The sequence below is a fragment of the Cervus elaphus genome, chromosome 20 (genome assembly GCF_910594005.1).
Source record: "Cervus elaphus chromosome 20, mCerEla1.1, whole genome shotgun sequence".
Classification (NCBI taxonomy): Eukaryota; Metazoa; Chordata; class Mammalia; order Artiodactyla; family Cervidae; genus Cervus; species Cervus elaphus.
Window position 1 is genome coordinate 47,537,255 of NC_057834.1, and position 19,677 is coordinate 47,556,931.

Consider the following 19,677-nt stretch of genomic DNA (forward strand, 5'->3'; position numbering starts at 1 on the left):
TGCTAAGTGTTTAAGGTGTCAGCCTTCATACCAAGTTAGTCCAGGTTTATATGGCAGTAGATAAAGTAGTTTCTAGAAACAAGTTATTTCCTTTCTAATAGGAGATGGGTAAAACCTAGTAGCCCACTGCCTTAATCCCAATGTTAGATACCAGTAGCCTGCAATAATTGGCAGGTGAGATTAGTAAGAGGGATAATTGATGCCCTCACAAACTTGCCCAGCCGAGCTTTGTGCAACATATTTTGGGAGTTCACCAGCAAGGTTTGTGTGCTGGCACAGATGGTGGTACAGGCTGAGACTTGCTTGGATCGAAGGTGTAGCAGCTAGGTAGGGCGTGGAAAGAACGCAGCTCTGTCTTCACCAGGGGCTTTTATATGCTCGATAGCTAGCTCCTAACTTAGTGCCTTCTCCTTTTCTCCCAACTAACACAAAGTCATTTGCTTTTAGTTCACCCTGTGTTCTACTGGCAGACTAATGTTCATATGCAGATTTGATCATACCTTCCCTCACCTGTGAGTCTGCAATAATTCTCCTTTGTCATATCAAGTTCAAAATTCATATAAGAATTCAGAGCCTCAAATGATCTCCAGCCTTTTCTTGTTTTAAACCCAACTCAAGAATATACTCCAGTCCCTTTGATATGTTCAAGATCTAACCCCACAAACCTGAGTGGACCTTCTTCTTCCAGCCCAGGCTGATGCTTTTTGGCCATGGAGTAGCGGGAAAAGCTGAATGCAGCCTCTCTAGAATATCACCAGGAAACTTTACTGTTTCAATATCTGGTGACTTTTTGTCTTTGTCAGTTTCTACCAAGGTCTTCTTTCCCTGACTCATGCTTCCATCCCTTTTAGGTGTGCTTTAAGACCCTAGAATCAGGGACTTAGTCTGTAGGTCTTATTGATCAGACCCAGAGTTGGATAATTAACTCTGCTGTAGTGGAAAGAACAGTAGTTTTAGAGTCAAACTGATCTGGGTTTGAATGACAGTGCCTCTGACTTACCAGTTTATGACCCTGGGCAGGGGTGGTAGGGTTGGTGGTTACTTAACCTTTCTGAGCCTCATGTTTCTTATTTTTAGGCTTCTGCATTGGTTTCCTCCTTTGCCAAGAGGGAGGTGACATGAAAGAAGTGCAGTATGTTAGTAGACTTTCCATTGGGAATTTTGGAACAAGCAATTTTGTGGCACCCTGGTCACTGTTCTAACATTCCAAATGTAATAACTGGTTGCTGGAATTGGAATGAGGAAAAAATTCTGGCATAAATATGCCTGGGAGGGGTTTTGTTTTGTTCTGGAGAAATATGCCCGAGTCTTAGAGGAAAATGATCTATTCTATGAAAGATTACATATAAGCCAGGATTCTTTTGACTCTCCAGATTTGATTTCTCTAACAGTATCTGACACCAAACACAAAACGCCTTAGGTATTTGACCTTCAAAAATCAATCTCATTGGAAAAATGGTCAACTGTACTCAAAAAATACATTTGACTTTTGGATAGTAATTTGGAGTCATAAGTTTTTCCAGTAATCCCATCATATGGGTCATGATTTTAATCCTCCCCTCCCCCACCCTCTCTCCTTCCCCATGCCTCTGTGTGCTTGGGAAAACTGAGATGCAGAGAGGTTGTTTTGATATGGTGAGATTCACACCTTAAGTCTTTGCTAAGGATTTTAGAGTCAGCAGCTCTAGTTCAAATCCCAGCCCTCCTGTACCCCCTGCCTCATGATAGGTGAGTTATGTCACCTCTCTGAGCCCGTTTCCTCAATGAGACAGTGATCGCAAGACCTCAAGCCCAATATGTGGTTCACAGTAAGCAATCAGTGACTCTTGATTTCCTTTCCCAAGAGTACAAAATTCTTATTCCAAACATTATTTCGTTAACCTAGTTTGTTTCACTATAATATTTAAGTGTCTGGGTGTTATATAATGTATATGAAATATATATGAGATTTTTTAAAATCTTGTACTCAGAACCAATAAGAAAGAAAAACAACTTCCAAATTTCTCACATTCAGCAAGTCAGTTAAGTTTGATGCTAGCATGGGTATTTTGAGTTAGCATTAGTGTAAGAGACAAGACTTAGGAATTCCCAGGTTGCAGAAACTCTTCACCTGCTTCTTGGTTATGTTTTCATTTCTGTATCCCACCTGCATCTTAACAACACATCTGTCATTACTGTGAGGTAGCATTTCTGCCAGTAAAGTAAGGGAGCAAAGCTTTCTATACTGACATCATCTACCCTGGGGGAAATGATTGCTCCTGCACTTCCTCCCTCCCTCTGTACTAGTTAATACTGTCGGATGCAATAGACAGATCCCCATCTCAAATTAGGGATACCTGCTGGAAGAGTGGCTATGCTTGTAAATAGGCTTAGAAACAGTCAGTCTTTGGGAACAGCTGGAGCTAGTAACTTGAATGTCACCAGATTGTGTTTTTTCTTTTCTGTGCACTTCTGATTCACTGTTATCATACTATGTGTAGACTGGTCACATTTTTCTTTTAGTCCATGTGGCAAAGGGTCCCTAGTCCAAAAGTTTGGAAAAGAGACACGGCTTGTATCAGATGCCCATCCTGGATCAGGAAGCTGTGATCATGTAAATACGTGGTGGCTCCTTCAGGTATTATATGGATGAAGTGGAGTGAGAAGAGCAGCACAGAAGGAGGGCCCTGAGCACAGAGTTCCAGAGCTGCCCACACACTGCCATCTTAGGCAGTGGGATCTTAGCTGGGAATACAAAAAATGCTCTTGAACCGAGTTTGCTTGCAGCCCAGTGATGGGAGATGGATGTACAATTGAAGTGCAATAGAATGATGTTGGTTCTGTAATAGTGGATGCGTTGGTTAAATAGGAGTAAAGAATAGGTGGTCAGTTAGGTTGGCTCAGACACAGAAGCCCCTGTTGGCAATAATGGCTGCACAGTTGGGCACCTTGCAGACTCTGAAAGCCCTTGAGCCAGCTGACTTATTATCTGGGGACTAGGTATAGCCCTGGCATTTTCTGAGTATGAATGCCCTGTGCTTTGTCGTTAAGAGGCCTCTACATCAGAGTGCCTTTTTGAATCATTCAGTGAGTTTTTTACAAAGAAAAATTAAGTATATCTTGAGGGTCTTGTCATGTTGTTTTAGAGAATTCATATGATCTGAATATTCATCCCCTATGGTAGCTTCTTAAAGCTATTAAAAGACAACTTATTATAAGACAGGTTCATCAACTTGTTTTACAACTCAGGTAACCCAGCACTTAACTGCTGGTTAATTACAAATCCCTTGCTTTTAAGTAGCTTATAAGTAAGTCCTGTTCCCTGTCATGAGGCCCGAGAGCGTTTGCCATAGTCCCTATCCTTTGCTGTTGCAGTGACCTGTGGTATATCCATTGGTGGTCTCATGTTTATCATCCTTTAGTTTGCTTCCTCAGGCAGAATATCTTTTCCATCTTCTGTTGCATGAGGTTAACTTTCTACATCTTATTCCACTGCTCCATCTTTGGCTCCAGTCGCTTCATCTTGGCTTTGTGTTTCACATTTATATTTTACCAAGGCTTTTATTGTTCTTAACTCCTTGATTTTTCTCTCTGCCCTTTCTTGCTCTTGCATGTATTTTTTAATGAAACCTTCTATTTTGAGATAATTGCAGTTTTGCAGAAAGTTATAAGTATTAACAGAAATACTGTTTACCTTTAACCAAGTCTTCCCCAATGGTAACATCATCACCTTGCAAGATTACTGTCTAATATCATAATCAGGATATTGACATTGATATAGTCAAGATACATAATGGTAGCCTTAACATTTTGATTTTTAAGGTTGCTTCTCATCCTTACTCATCTCTTAGACCCTTCTTTCCTTGCTCTTCTCACATTCATTGTCCCGGGGATTTAACCAAACCTGATTTAAGGCTCTTACAAGACTCAATTTTCTCTCTGATAGGCTGGCTAGACTTCATGCTGTCAGAGTTTCTAGGGATAGAACTTGCCTTCCCTAAATTATTTGCCTAGAATTTGGATGTCTCTAGGTGGCCTTAAAAGTCATGTGAGAACTGGGTTTGTTTGTGAGTTAATTTTGCCATAAGTTCACCCAGGTCACATGAGGGTGAAGAACGTGTGGAGGCTGGTATGGTACTAATCCTCTGAGACTCAGAGCCCTAAACAAAGACACTTTTCCCCCCAAAGGACAGTTCTGCACAGAGGATGTGGATGAGTGCCTGCTGCAACCCAATGCCTGTCAGAACGGGGGCACCTGTACCAACCGCAATGGGGGCTACGGCTGTGTGTGTGTGAATGGCTGGAGTGGGGACGACTGCAGTGAGAACATCGATGATTGTGCCTTCGCCTCCTGCACCCCGGGCTCTACCTGCATCGATCGTGTGGCCTCCTTCTCTTGTATGTGCCCAGAAGGAAAGGCAGGTAAGGCTGGCAGAAGAACAGAGCTGGAAAGGGGAAAGGACTGGTGAGCATTCAGGACTTCTGCCTCCATCTCTTTGATCTCTTTTGGGGTATGTCCTTTTAAGTTTCATCCTTTGGAACATGGCACTCAAAGCCATTCTTCTGGAAGTGTAATTGGTAGCCAGAGTGCTGTGAAGTCAGTCTTCTTCCTTAGGACTTTTAGCTCTCAATTCCATGTACCTCAGTGTTTCATCCCCCCAAAATGAAAGTAACTCTTGCTTGGAAACATCTGTAACCTCCTTAAGATTTTAAGCTAAAAGACTGCTCAGAAATTAAGGTAAATTTCTCAGAAATTAAGACAAAATTACTCACAAATGGAGGTAGGCACTTAATTTTAAGAAGAAATAATCCATTTACTCAGAAAAGGTTAGCAAGAGGGAAACAATGAAGTGTATTCCAGCTCTCAATATTGCCCTGTAGCGGAAGGTTTTCACCAACTGCAAAGTTAACATTGCTCTAGCCTCTCAGTTTAACAGTTCTGGGTCTAGGAATCAATCAGTGAGAGGAGGAATGTTACAGAAGGAGATTGCTCAGCGATAGAACTTGGTGCCCAGCAGTTTTGAAATGTTCCTGTATCTATGCCTTTTCAAAAGCCCCGCCTCCAGCTTTGTAGAAGAAGCCTTAGTCACCTCTTCTTAAGCTAATTGCAGACTGGAAAATCCAGTTCCCATGTGAACTATGCAGAACATTGGGCCTAGTCATGTCTTCAGAGTCCTGAGGGCACTTGAGCCAGGAATGTTGACACTATTAAAAAGCTGCCCAAGTATAGGCTGATGATGTTCAGCTGGGTTTTTTTTTTTCTTCTGAGACTAATGAAATGCAGGTGGCCCCAAGATCATCAGGTAGCATGATCTTGGGAAAGTGTGTTGCCAGATAAAATATAGGATGTATGTAATATTTGGGACATAGAGTAAATAATTATTCATTGTTTATCTGAAATTCAGATTGAACTGGGCAGCCTTGGTTTTCATGTGTTAGACATGACAGCCCAGTGGGAAGGATGTCTCCCTTTTCCTGACTGCAACACCTAACCATCTCACAAATCCCTCACATTTTCTACCCTTGAGGAGGGGTCCAGCTGAAGGCTCAGATTCAGGGTATAGAGGGAGGTGTCTGCAGAAGCTTCTTGCTTTGCAGTTAGCTGCAGCATGTCCCTAAGGCAGGATCAGGCAAAGGGGAAATTGCCTCTAAATCTTCACTGGATTCTGATGTGCCATTCCTAAGGTGTTCAGTCCTCCATGAAAGAGAAACTCATTCCCCAGGTAAGGGACATTTTCTCTTTCTTCTCCTTACCTCACCCCTGTGACAGGTCTCTTATGTCATCTGGATGATGCGTGCATCAGCAACCCCTGCCACAAGGGGGCGCTGTGCGACACCAACCCTCTGAATGGACAGTATATTTGCACCTGCCCACAAGGCTACAAAGGCAGTGACTGTACGGAAGATGTGGATGAGTGTGCCATGGGTGAGTTCACAGAACCTTTCCTGTTCCTGTCAGCTGAACTCAGCAGACATTTCAGCTGAAGCACATTTCACTCTGTGAGCCCATTTCATCCAAACCTCAGACCTGTTATATGCCTTCTGTTTACAACTGACCTTTCAGTGTAACCACATAGTCTATGCTGGGAATTCAAATACATAACAAGGTTTGTGCTTGACTCTTAACATGGATCCCTACCTTAGTGACTGGGCATAAGAACAGCAGACACACATGAGAGTTGAGATTGCCCTCTTTTGTCTTTCTTTCCCTATTTCCATCCTTCCTTTTTCATTTAATTATTTATTTACTTACTTTCTGATTGATTGATTGATTAGAAGGACATAAGAAATTGAGAATCAGATTATTAAAGGACTGGCCCTAAAAAAAAAAAAAAAAAAAAAAGGACTGGCCCTAATGCTACTAATCTGACCCACTTCTGTAGTCCACATTTGTGGAAGCTCCTTCGAGTGCTTTGATCCTGGTTATGGGTGCTTGTGTCTTCCAGCTAACAGCAATCCTTGTGAGCATGCAGGAAAATGTGTGAACACAGATGGTGCCTTCCACTGTGAGTGTCTGAAGGGCTATGCAGGACCTCGTTGTGAGATGGACATCAATGAGTGCCACTCAGACCCCTGCAAGAATGATGCCACCTGTCTGGATAAGATCGGAGGCTTCACGTGTCTGTGCATGCCAGGTACATGGGCCGTCGGTGTGTGGCGTCTAGGCCGGAGACCTTGCCCTGTGCTTGTCTTAGGCAGAGCACTCAGTACAGTGTGGCGTTTCCGTAAGCTCTGTTGGCATTTAATCCCTAGCCACGGGACCCTTAGGGCTTCCCTGGTGCCTCAGTGGCAAAGAATCTGCCTGCAGTACAGGAGCCGCTGGAGACGTGGGTTTGATCCCTGGGTTGGAAAGATCCCCTGGAGGCGGGCATGGCAACCCACTCCAGTATTCTTGCCTGGAGAATCCCATGGACAGAGGAGCCTGATGGGCTATAATCCATTGGGTCGCAAAGAGTCGAACACGCCTGAAGCAACTTAGCATGCACATATGCAAGGGGACCCTTAAGGACTAAGACCCATGTTAAACTTCTTAGAACTGTGGAAAACAATCCCATCATGTCAAAACCCAGATACTTGTGAGAGAAAAATTCAGAAGATTTTTAAAATGCAAGTATACTTTGATTTAATAAAGTATTTATCATAAAAATTCTTTAAATAGCAAGCTTTCCTTATCCCCTGATATATTACAAATAGCATACCATTCCATTTATAGAAAATAATATTACCCATAATTGTATAGGAACTTGCTGTTTATCTCATGGTGAGATACACATGCTGTGTTATATCTTGGAACTCTTCTGCAGAGACCTCTGCTTGAATCCTTAGCACAGCTGAACTTTAGCTTAAAATGACAGCTATCAGGGGCTGCTTGGCCTGATTACGGGTGCTAAGCGCTCTAGCCTTGGCAGGCCCTCCTGACTTTGACTTGCACCCCAAGTACAATAGCATCTCTGATTCACTCAGCTGGTCCTTAGGACTGGGGACCCCGTGAGCCTGGCACTGTCCTGAAAGCAGTGCCTGGACTGATCCGAGAATGTAGTTCAGTCTTTGTTGCCATGCTAGGTCTTACCAAGGTCTTTGGAGGTAACCTCTCCTCCGTCTCCACAGTGACATGGATATCCCAGGATATGCCCGTGTCTGACTGATGCTCACAGTGACTGTTTTCAATCACGGCATAGTCCTCTTTTCCCTCTGCAGAAATGTTCGTACTCATAGAGGATGTAGTCATCTTTATGAATTTGTGCTTTCTTGGCTAGAATACGCCTTTGTCTTTTTCTAAGCCACTTGTGTGGTCCATTTTGTTCAGGTTTCAAAGGTGTGCATTGTGAGTTGGAGATAAATGAATGTCAGAGCAACCCTTGTGTGAACAATGGACAGTGTGTGGATAAAGTCAATCGCTTCCAGTGTCTGTGTCCGCCTGGTAAGTGCCCACCACCTGCCCCTGTTTTCTTTGAAAGCACAAAGCCGACTGACCGCAGGGAAGAGAGGAGGGAGAGAATGTGTGTGGGCTCTCCATGAGGAAGTCATTAAAGCGAGCGCTTCGGGATAGGAGTGTGTGTGTACAGACGTGGGGGATTGGTTTCAGCTAGTATATCTTCCAGATCCTTTGTGGCCAGAAGTCCAAGTCTATTCTGAATGGCCCATGACCTCGCCGTCTGTGTGTACATTTCAGGAAGTTCATACCTCATGGAAGCCCTTAGTTCTAGGTTATTCAGGATTTTATTTTTTCCCGTGAGTCATATGCTTGAAACCCTTCTCTGAGATGATTATTTTTAGACATTTCACCCATGGGTACATTAACAAGTCAGTTCTTTCCAAAGAATGCTGAGTCTCTCCTTTGGCCCCCTACAGCCTTTATGGAAGACGTGCTGAATTTTCTGCCTTAGGCTGTAGCCTCTCTTGTTGTTTCTTCAGAGAGAAGGTCCCAGTTCCTGTGCAGCTACATTCACTTCTTAGGGGGTTCTCCCTGTATGCATTCAGTTCCTACTTTAAGTTGAAGTGAAATCTATACTGAGAAGAAAAAGAGGTGAGAGAGACACCCATGGGCCTCTGATGCCCTGAGCCTCACCCAGTTATCCCAGGTACCTGTTCAGGAGAATAATTCTCCATGTGCTGATCCAGGGGTATAAACCCTGCCAATAACTACCCAGTTCCTCTTGGGCATCATTCTGATAGTAAGGAAAACATAAGCTAATCCTTTGACTTGTGTCATCATGTGCCCTTTTAAGGATTCACGGGGCCCGTTTGCCAGATCGATATTGACGACTGCTCTAGTACTCCATGTCTGAATGGGGCAAAGTGTATAGATCACCCGAATGGTTATGAGTGCCAGTGTGCCACAGGTAAGAACTTTTCACTTCTTATTCCCCTGGTAGGTCCATCCGCCCTAAATAGGAGACTGTCCTCTTCTAGCTGCCCTGCCAGGCCAGTCTATTAGTGGGCTGCTCTGTGTTTAGAAGGGGCTTCTTCCAGCTCTTTCTTGCTGCTCTCAGTTCCTTCTACAACACCTGCTTTCTTCACCACAATGATGGCCTGGCCTGGACATTTCCACTTGGTGTCCCCGTCTTTCTAGGGCAGATTTTGGCAATGGTGAGTTTCCAGCTGGCTTGCCTTATTCCTCTGGAAAAGGGAAGAATTCCAGTTGTCATTGGGGCTTCTCAGCAGGAGGCCTGTCTCTGTGTTTCTTGAGGCACGTGATTGAACAAAGGCTCAGAAATGCAGCGGTAGGCAAGTGCAGAGGTTTTCTGCATAAATATGATTGATGCTTTGAGAGTCAAACGTGTATCTGAGCATGGGAGAGCGCTCTGTCGGGGAAGGTTTGGGGCCTCTTTCCTGCCTCTGCTGCTAGAATCAAAAAGAATGCTCACAGAGATTCTACATTTCTGATCTGTGGCAACATTTCCAATTTGGGAGTGGATTTGAATAAGCCAGACATTTCTTGTTACACATTTGCTTCTGCACAGACCATTACTGTGTAGAGAAGGACTAGAAATTATTAGAAAAGATGATTTCCCAGTTTCTTTTTTATCTGACTGTTTAAGAAAGAAGTTACGAATATAATTCAAGACATTTTTTCTTATTTTTTAGAAAATGGATTCTTAAAAGATTTTAAGCATCATGTGCATGATTTTTTTTGTGATCACAGAAAAGCAAACTAAGTCATAAAAATAAACAAAGAATTAGTATTTCAATAGCATTAGAATATTATCACTTATTAGGCCTTCTCAGAGTGGGCCCTGTCAGATGATCCACTCAACCTCCTTTTCTTTTCACAAACTCTGGTCTCTGTTGGAAAAGTTTCAGGTTAGGTCTTCTTCTGGCTAGATTATGCTTATGGAGTATAACCTTCACTGGAGAGAATTTAAACTTTGAGCTCATGTTTAAAAGGGAGGAGAGTCCTTCTAAAGTCTCTTAAAAGGATTTAAGGTTGGATAAAGGAACTCTTATTTGCCCCCTTTAACTGTCTTAACGTGGTCATTTTATTTAACAAGTATTGGTTAAAAACTTACTATATTTGCATAGATTCCTGGAAGGTTGGGAGGAATAAAGAAAAGTTCTCTGACCTCTCAGGTCAGAATTGGAAAGATAAGGTACATGAAGTCATTAATTTAGTACCTATATTGCAGACTGGTTTGGGAGGAAAGGCATATAGAGATAAATATATTAAGGAAAATTATAGAGAGCTATTCCCCACTGAAGTCTAGTATGCAATTAAGATGCAGTTAAAATGTCTCTGCAGTGAAATTATTGATCATTTAGAAGAAGCTATTTGAATTCTACAGATCTGATGTGAACTTCATTTTAAACAAAACTCGCTAGGCTTGCCTTGTACATCAGTGCAGATAGTCAGTTCCAATTGCTTATGGCCCACAGTATGAATTGTTTAAGATATGGGATGTGTAGGACTAGAGGATGCTAGAGCTACATGTATGCTCAGGTGTGGAATGTGCACTTTGGGTTTAAGTATCTTGGGTACAATTCCTTCCAAGGATTCACTGGTGTGTTATGTGAGGAAAACATCGACAACTGTGACCCTGATCCCTGCCACCACGGCCAGTGTCAGGATGGCATTGATTCCTACACCTGCATCTGCAATCCGGGCTACATGGGTGCCATCTGCAGTGACCAGATAGATGAATGCTATAGCAGCCCTTGCCTGAATGAGGGTCGCTGCATCGACCTGGTGAATGGTTACCAGTGCAACTGCCAGCCAGGCACGTCAGGTAAGCCCACTATTCACTGCCTTTGGAGTTTTCACTGTTTCTCTAAAACAGTTTACACAGATGTCTCAGACTTTCTCAGCACATGTTTAGATACCAAAAATATAGTCTTGATTCTGAGAAGCACAGCCAGGAACATCTCAGAGGCAGATAGCTCTAGCCAGTAGGGAAGTCAGAGACAATAGCTTCACAAAGCTGATGATTCTGTGTATGTGTTTCTCATCAAAAGGAGGCATACCACTTCAAAAAATTGAAATTATTATTGAAAATTGAAATCCTTCTTACTTTTGTGGCTCGATTGGATTGTCTTTTTTGTTTTAACTTCCACCTTATTCAGTTTAATGAAGTTGGTCCTTCCCTCTCCATCCCTCCCGTTCTTCCAGTAGTTTTTCCTCTCTTTTAGAGTCCAGTATCTGTAATGGAAAAGGAAATGGCAACCCAATCCAGTATTCTTGCCTGGAGAATTCCATGGACAGAGGAGCCTGGCAGGCTATAGTCCATGGGGTCGCAGAGTCAGGCATTACTAAGCAACTAACACATTATCTTTAATGTGTCATCTTTCTTCTGCTGTTTTTCTCTGCTGGGCTTTGGGCATTTGGGGGGACTCAGAGGGAGAGGAGAGACTCTGCAACATGTCTGGGTCATTGTCAATTAGAATGCAGAGCTGTCGTTTCCCATCCCCAGTTCATGGCTGTTTCCTGCCTCCAGTTGAATGACGGCTTGTTAGTCATGAGGGCATGCTACTCCTTGCTGGGGAAATGTTGAGCTGTTTTCTCAGGCAGCAGCATTTCACAGGTTTCAGTGGATTCTGTTTTACTTATTTGAGGAATAATTATGGTCACAACTGTGGTTAATGGACAGAGAAGTTCTGTGTCTCAGATCAAAGGAAAATGTATTAGTGGAAGATTAACTAGTGTGTGCCTTTGTTAGAAGGGAACCTGCCAATACAAGGAGTGATTTATTGAGAACTCATTCTCCATTTAAGGAAAATGGCCTGTGTAGGGGGCAAAGGTGGGGGAGGCGGTTAGCTGCCCTTATTTTATTTTGTTATTTCCAAATCCATTTCTTCAAACTTGTCAAAGGCCCTGGTCTTCATCCAGGAACTCGTACATGCCAAGTTTGAAAACAAAGTCCTTTTTGAGTTGCTCAAGCATACGAAAAACATCCCATGCCTTCCCAGTTGAAAATGCCTTCCCCCTCCCCACGTTTAGATAACTTTCTAAAAGAGCTGAATAGATCTTTGTGAAACCTTCCAAAAGCAATTTGCTTCCGGGCTGGTCCCCAGACATGAGAAATTGCAGTACGAAAAGAAATTTGAGAGATTTACAAGCAATTGAATGGATGCCTTTAGAATGGTGGGGCTGTTTTAGGCTTTGCTATCGTTCCCATTATAAAAATGTACTGGAAACCTGGGTTAGTGGTGGGCTGGCAAGCATTTTGTTTTCTTTGGGATTATATTATTATGCTGGGATGGATCAGGTGTGTTACCTGGGGAGTACAGAGAAATCAAGGTGGAAGTAGCTGTCAGTGAGAAAGGCAGGCAGTAAATATCAGTGGTGTGCAGGCAGCATAGAGGAGGAAGGCACAGGTTCTTTCATAAAACTGACAAATTCATTCCTGTGACTGTTTGGAGAATTCACGCAAAGAGATGCAGACTGCATAAAGACATCTTGGTCTGTAATGGGTGTAGAAGGACCTGGCATGTACAAGGAGCCTCGGTGAAAGGAGTCATTCAATTAACCATTATGAATAGACTTTTGAGTTGTAATCTAAGAGTCGACAACCCATTCATAATATAGTCTAAGTTGGTAGCTTGGGGTTTGGATGAGTGTATGGATAGAAGGGATACTTTTTCAATCTGCAGGTTATAATTGTGGTTTCTCACTCACTAAGTACTTAAAGCGCAGTACACTACCCAGAATCACTTCTAATACCTTTTTTCACCTGTGATCTTAAAAGTTTGGGGAGTTTCAAGTTATAGAAACTGCATTGACTAGCTAAAAGAATCATCAGCAAACAACAACTACAAAACAGACAAGCAGAAGGAATTCTGTGAAAGCACACAGAAGCATCTTACAGATTCCAAGTGAGAATTGAATAATGAGGCTTTGGGGGGATTAGCGGGAAGTAGGGCCACATGCAGACTGTAGGTCACCCAGTTCATGTTCCAACGTTCCAATGAGATAATTTCATTGGCCCAGCTTGAGCTGAGTATCTGTTCCTGCTAGAATACAACATGGATTTGGGGGCAGAGTCCCATTAAACTGCATGGCTTCCTGGGGCCTGCCTTGGTCTATTGTGGGTTAATTGGATTGTCAATCAAGGGCTAGACACATCTCCTAAAGGTATCCATTTGTAATTAAGGAATATTGAAACCTTTGCCTTATCTGTGGCTAGCAAGGCAGCATAGCCACATTAATCACAGTGACCAGTGTGGTGCGGTAAAGTGTATAGAATCCAGAGAGCTGGGTTCACGTCCTAGCTGTGCTGATGTAATTGTGCAAGTGCATGATAAAATGGGTGTAACACAAATTGATTTGGCACTGAAGTGAGAAAAATAAAGTTATATCAAGTGGGAAGCAGAGTATTTTGCTCACAATAATGACTCGATACATTTTCAATATAATAATTATTAATAAATATTCACATAAAGTTTGAATAAATATTATGGCATTTTGTTGAGGAAGTTTCATTTGTTAGTTTATATCCTAATTATCAGGCTTCATAGACTGATTATTTTTAGACTTTTTAAACTGCCAAGATATTCTTTTATGATATCCAAATTCATCACTAAATTCATGTTAAGTAATATAACAGTATTTTTACAGAATAGTGGTAACAGTAGGGATTGGTATATCTCTAGTATTTAGTTACCTATATCTATAATTAAACTTTCCTGAACATAGTCAAACTCTGCCATTCATCTGGGGAATAGGCCAGAAGGAAGGCAACATACCCCAGGAGAAAGCTATGACTCCATAAGATTTGTTGTGAACTTTAGCCCTTAATAGTAACAGTCAGTATCAAGCTTATAGTAGTAGATACAAGTTCCAAAATTCTAATGAAAGCTTAAATTTTACCTCTGGAGCACAGTTGTTCTCCTTGAAGTGGCAGGCTTGTTTCTTTCACTTAACTATTTGCTAAGTACTTAGGTCTGAATAGTCCTGGTTCGTCTGTCAGTTGCTCTTTCAATTAAAATGGGATTCTGTGAAAAAAGTTTCAGTTCAGTATTCAGTCACACAACTGCTTTTCCTGGAGACTGCTCTGTATGTTGGCATGCCACAGAATAGCTTTATGTGTATTTTCTATTTCATCACACAAAACAATAGAGGTATACTCAAGGGTCAAGGTATAATCAAATCATAAAGTTAATAATTTTGGAAGCTTCATCAAAGTCATTCTTAAGCGAAACTATCTTTTTTTGTATTAACTGAGTACATGGAGGTGAAGAGTAAAAAGTACACCAGTACAGTGCAGTTCGGCACCTTCTGGATCCTGCTGAGATGCCAGCAGTCATGCCGCCATTGCTCTTTTTTTTTTCCAGTAAGATATTTATTGTAATCTAAAGCCATAGCTTTATCATCAAGATGGAGATGTGGGAACTGGGTAATAATTTGGTTGGGTACAGTCTGATATTCTAAAGCAATCATGTCCATGGAGATCAATTAATAAGACCTATATAAGTAGTTAATGTTTTAAATTCAAAGATCCAAAACCAGGATTTTTGTCTTCCAACACCAACTCCTCTTCCTCATTCACGACGTCTGTCAAGAATATTATATTTTCCTAGACATCCAGGTATGGTAACTGAATTTCCATGACTTCTCCCTTATTCTCTTCATTGACTCAGTTTCCAAGTGATAAAGACTATAACTCTTATGACCTCTCACATTGATCCTTTTGCTTTCATTCCTACTGGCATGTCCTTGGCCTTGGGCACCATTTCTTTAAACCAACTCCATGTCATGGCCTGCCCAGTGTTCTTCTCACATTAATCCATCCCACACCATTCACGTTGACCTTTCATGCCACTCCAAATCATTGGCTTGCTAACCAGGGCCCCTTCAGTGGGGTCCCTTCATTTATGCTTCTCATCTCACCATTTGTCCATGTGTCCCACCCCTGGGGTTAAATAAATCAAAGTGCGGCTCTTACTGTGCCCACTGCTGGCTGTCAGCTGCCTTGCAGATTTCTTCAATACTGAGCCACACTTTTTTTTTTTTTTTTTTTTTAAATCTTCAGTGTTTCTGAAATTAGGAAGCACCTTATGTTCAAGGTCGTAGAAAACTGTCAGCCTCAGAATTAAGGCAGAAGTGATGACAGACTCCTTGCTGCCTGTGACTGAGAATTGTTCAGTGTGTAAAAGGGATCAGTTCATCTGATTGTCATTGCAGCTGTATATTAACTTTGGATCCCTAATTTGTACTTAAAATGAGGCAACATATGCTATAAACTGCTCTGGATGCTTGAGGCAAAAGAGATAAAAATCTCTGCCTTGATGGAGCATACATCATGAAGAACTGTTGCCAGGTTCTGAAGACTCTGTCTGTCACAGGGTCTGGTGGACTTTTTTTTTTTTAATCAATTAATTTATTTTAATTGCCTCCATTGCTTTTGTAACAGTGCAAATGCCAACACAATAAAAAAGACAAATAGTGGCTTAGTGTGATTAATATAATCATTTGACCTCATGATACCTTTGACTAGGTCTGGAGGACTGAACTTTCAGAAATGTTACTCTCCTGTATTCAGGGTTGGCTAGATACTCATCAGATTTCTTAACACCCAGCATTACAAACAAAGATCATTGGTATTTCTGTGCTAATATTGCACGGTTTCTCTTTGCTTTCATCTTTGCAGGCGTTAATTGTGAAATCAATTTTGATGACTGTGCAAGTAACCCATGTGTCCATGGAGTCTGTATGGATGGCGTTAATCGTTACAGCTGTGTTTGCTCACCAGGATTCACAGGTAATGGTCCTTTTTGTTGGGAGACTCCTTCTTCAGCCCCCTCACTTTGGGAAAAGGGCATCTAAAGGTTAGTTACTTTCAAATATATCTGACTTCTTTGTCTCTTGGAAGGTTAGAAGGTTGTTTCTGTGCTTCTCTGGCCCACTTTTCTACTTACAGGCCTTCCCTGAACTGTAACATGAAACTTTTCATTAGTTACGGTTTTTAGGCCATGTGTTTATAGCTACTTAAAAAGAGTTTCTTTTCAGACCATGAGTTTCCATCACTGTGCTTAAATTATATAGTTTTCAAGTTTTTCTATACTTAGTAGTGAATGCCTTCTATAAAGGCATGGCCAAGGTAAAATTCTGTGAACACCTTACATGATTTTTTCTGAGTACTTCCTCTTACAAGTACTTGGGTAAGGTCAAAACTTAGCAAAGCAACCTATTTTTGGCTAGCATAGTGGGTTTTATTTTCTCTCCAGGAGGGAGAAAGTAAGTGACTAAAATAAAATTGGTTATAATTCTTCTTAAATTCCTCTTAATTAACGCCCCCCCCCCCCCCAGCTAGAACATTTATACACAAACTCGCGTGCATCTTTTCTCTTATCTCTTTTGTTACTAATAAGATTACCTTTACCTTTTACCTTCCTGATCAAAAAGTACTAGGAACTGCCTCTTTTTGATAGATCTGTTTGTCAAAGGCACCATCAGAGGGTGTGTGATGTGCCAATCCCATTCTTTCTAGACAATGCCATACACAGTAAGGCACTTACATAATGATGTTACCATTTCATAAATACCATGTGGTCATTTGCAACCAATGTGAGAAACTTCCCACAGAACTTTTTAAACTACAATGTCAGAAAGCCAAAAGATGCCTCTTTCTTGCTGGGAACTTACCTCTCTCTGTATTTCACAGTCCTTTGCACTGCTTGGTGTGATTGTGGACACAAGAGAGGAACGTTTGTGGCCTGTGTGGTCACTGTGATCTCTTTTCAGTAGAATATCACTCAGAAGACCAGGATGATGAGAGCCCTTATATCTAGTACCCAGCACTGCTGGTGTGGAGCCAGATGTACTTCTGTATCCTGAAATATGTTACTCCAACATTCACAGCCGACTGAATTCCTTTCAGACGGAATGGCATATATACTTCTTTTACATGGGTAATAAGAAGAGAATAGCTACCATTTCTTAAGGCCTTGTTTTGAGGTAGGCAAGTGCCTAGTCTCATTTAATTGTCACTACTATTATTATTTCTACAGTATTGATGAGAAACCCTGAATTCAGAGAGCTTAAGTAACAGTACCAGTGCACTAGGGCCAGCACTCCACCCCGGGAGGTTCTATAATAGAGTTCATACTCTCTGCCACTTGACTGGACAGCGTAAGTGGGTGCCTGCTGTGGTTTCTTTTTAGATATATAAGCCTTGCTGCTGCGGCTAAGTTGCTTCAGTCGTGTCTGACCCCATAGACGGCAGCCCACCAGGCTCCCCTGTCCCTGGGATTCTCCAGGCAAGAACACTGGAGTGGGTTGCCATTTCCTTCTCCAATGCATAGACTCAACTTAAATTTTTTGGAAATGTCAGTGAATCATATGCTCTCTCTTTTTAACATTTAGCAAATCAGGAAGGTCATGGAGGGAGGACATAAGCTAAAAATATTCTAAAATAAACTTAAGGTGTAGCATGAAACTGCATAACCAAGGAATGGAATGTTTTGGTTACAGGGTGGTACCCTGTTCTTGGAACTGTTTTCTACATCTGTTTTTTCTATTTGTTTTTTCAAGTCAGTTGCTGAAAATATCAGAGGCAACTGTGTTATATACTCATGACCCATAAATATAAGGTGTTTTAGTCTTGCCTTTATTTTAATACTGTTTATTGCAATTTTAATAACAGCTTGAACAGATTTAAGGGAATTTTTTTTCAGACAAAACTCTCTGTTCTCCGCAGACCACTTTATACTTACTGATTGAATAGGAAAAGTAAGAAATCATGTGGTACTTCAGTAGACTACTTTTCACTTGTATAAACTACCTTTTTAGTTTCACATTCATGTCCATTATTTTGCTGACTTCTTAGAATGGTCCATAAAAGTAGATAGGTTGTAAATGAAACCAAAAGCACAAGTAACAAAAACTAAAATGAATTTCTGAGGGACAAAAAAACAATATGTTGAAAAGCTAACCTACAGAGACGGATAAAAATATATGCAAACTATGTGTTTACCAAAAAGTTAATATCCAAAATATATAAAGACTCATACAACTCAATAGTAAAGAAGCAAATAATTCAATTAAAAATTGAACAAATAATAAGAAAAAAATTCAGTAACTATATATAGTGACAGATGTTAACTAGACTTATTGTAGTGATCATTTTTCAACATACACAAATATTACATCATTGTTTTACACCTGAAACTAATATAATGTTATATGTCAATTATAAAACCCACTCCAGTCTTCTTGCCTGGAGAATTCCATGGACAGAGGAGCCTGGCAGGCTACAGCCCATGGGGTCGCAAAGAGTCGGACACGACTGAGCGACTAACACTTCAAAAATGAAAACACATTAGTCAGGAGTAGGGAAACCCAATTTAAGAAAATATTACTGGAAAATTCCCAATAATTTCCAGACATAAGATACTAATAATGTTCACTCTAATTCTCAAGAGCTACCTGATTTAACCACATTCTGATTATATTTTTAGGCTGTAAATCATTATTTGTATTTTGAAATCCAGTATCAACTGAAACAGGTAAAGTTTTAAAAGCTTTACAATCTGCCAAACCCTAGTGACTTTCAAATGGCATTTGAAATGCTAATGATGATGAGTAGCTACCAATATAGCTAATCCTCATCACAGTGTCATTATGCAGCTGTATAAAATCGCCAAATTCAATGAAAAAAAAAATAGATTCGAGGTTTACAATCTCATCTTTCTTTCAGTCTCTTATAGGATTTTCTAATCAGGAGTAAAGTGAATAAATATTTATAAATTATAACTTTGTAAATGCTGAACATGCAGTTGTTTTTGGTTCTCCAGCCGTTGGTGAAGGCACACTGCTAAGCACAGAGGAGCACTGGGTTATGGGAAAAATGGTAGACAATGAGTTCATGCCTTTAAAGGGATTTAAAGTATGATCAGGAACACAGACTGCATACATCAGAAAATGACGGAAGACAAGGGAAGTAGTTTAAAGCAAGGTATAGACATTCAAAAAAGTATAAGCGATGAAGGAAAACAAATGTTTAGAATCAGGGGGAAAATGGACAAAGGACGTTCTTCTTCCAAAGAAGACATACAGATGGCCAACAGGTACAGGAAAAGATGCTCAGCATCACTAATCATTGGGAAAATGAAAATCAAAACCATAGTGAAATATCATGTCACACCTGAAAGATTAGTTGTTATCAAAAAGATAAGAGATAACAGGTGTTGGTGAGGGTGTGGGAAAAGGGGAACTCTCAGGCACTGTTGATGTGAATGTAAAATGTTACAGTTATTATGGGAAAACAATATGGCAGTTGTCAAAAAATTAAAAATTGAACTACCATAAGGTCCAGGAATTCTACACTTGTGTATCTAAAGGAATTGAAATCAATATTTCAAAGAGGTATTTGCACACACCCATGTTCATAGCAGCATTATTCACAATAGTCAAGATATCAAAACAACCAAAGTGTCCATCAATGGATGAATGAGTAAAGGAGATACGTTGTACGTATACAATGGAATATTATTCAGCCATGAGAGAGAGGGAAATCCTGACATTTGTGACAACATGAATGGAACTTGAGGACATTAAGTGAGATAAATTAGACAGTGAAAGACAAATACTGTATGGTATCACTTAATGTAGAATATTTAAAAAGCCAAACTCATGAAAGCAGGGAGTAGAATGGTGTCTATCAGGGTCTAGGCTAGAAGAGTAGGGGATTGGAGAGATATTGTTTAAGGGTACAAATTTGCAACTAGTAGATAAATAAGTTCTGATTGAATGCATAGCATAGTCAG

General features: G+C 40.9%; 1 protein-coding gene across 2 annotated transcripts in view; it reads left to right on the forward strand.

Moving 5' to 3' along the window:
* Positions 1-19,677, forward strand: part of NOTCH2 (notch receptor 2) — a 170,132-nt gene that overhangs the window by 104,439 nt on the left and 46,016 nt on the right. For both annotated transcript variants that reach the window (XM_043877037.1, XM_043877038.1), the window contains exons 6-12: positions 4,168-4,401; positions 5,750-5,905; positions 6,426-6,614; positions 7,787-7,900; positions 8,709-8,822; positions 10,470-10,703; positions 15,561-15,671. In XM_043877037.1, coding sequence (XP_043732972.1) covers positions 4,168-4,401; positions 5,750-5,905; positions 6,426-6,614; positions 7,787-7,900; positions 8,709-8,822; positions 10,470-10,703; positions 15,561-15,671 — 1,152 coding nt within the window. The remainder of the gene's footprint in view (positions 1-4,167; positions 4,402-5,749; positions 5,906-6,425; positions 6,615-7,786; positions 7,901-8,708; positions 8,823-10,469; positions 10,704-15,560; positions 15,672-19,677) is intronic.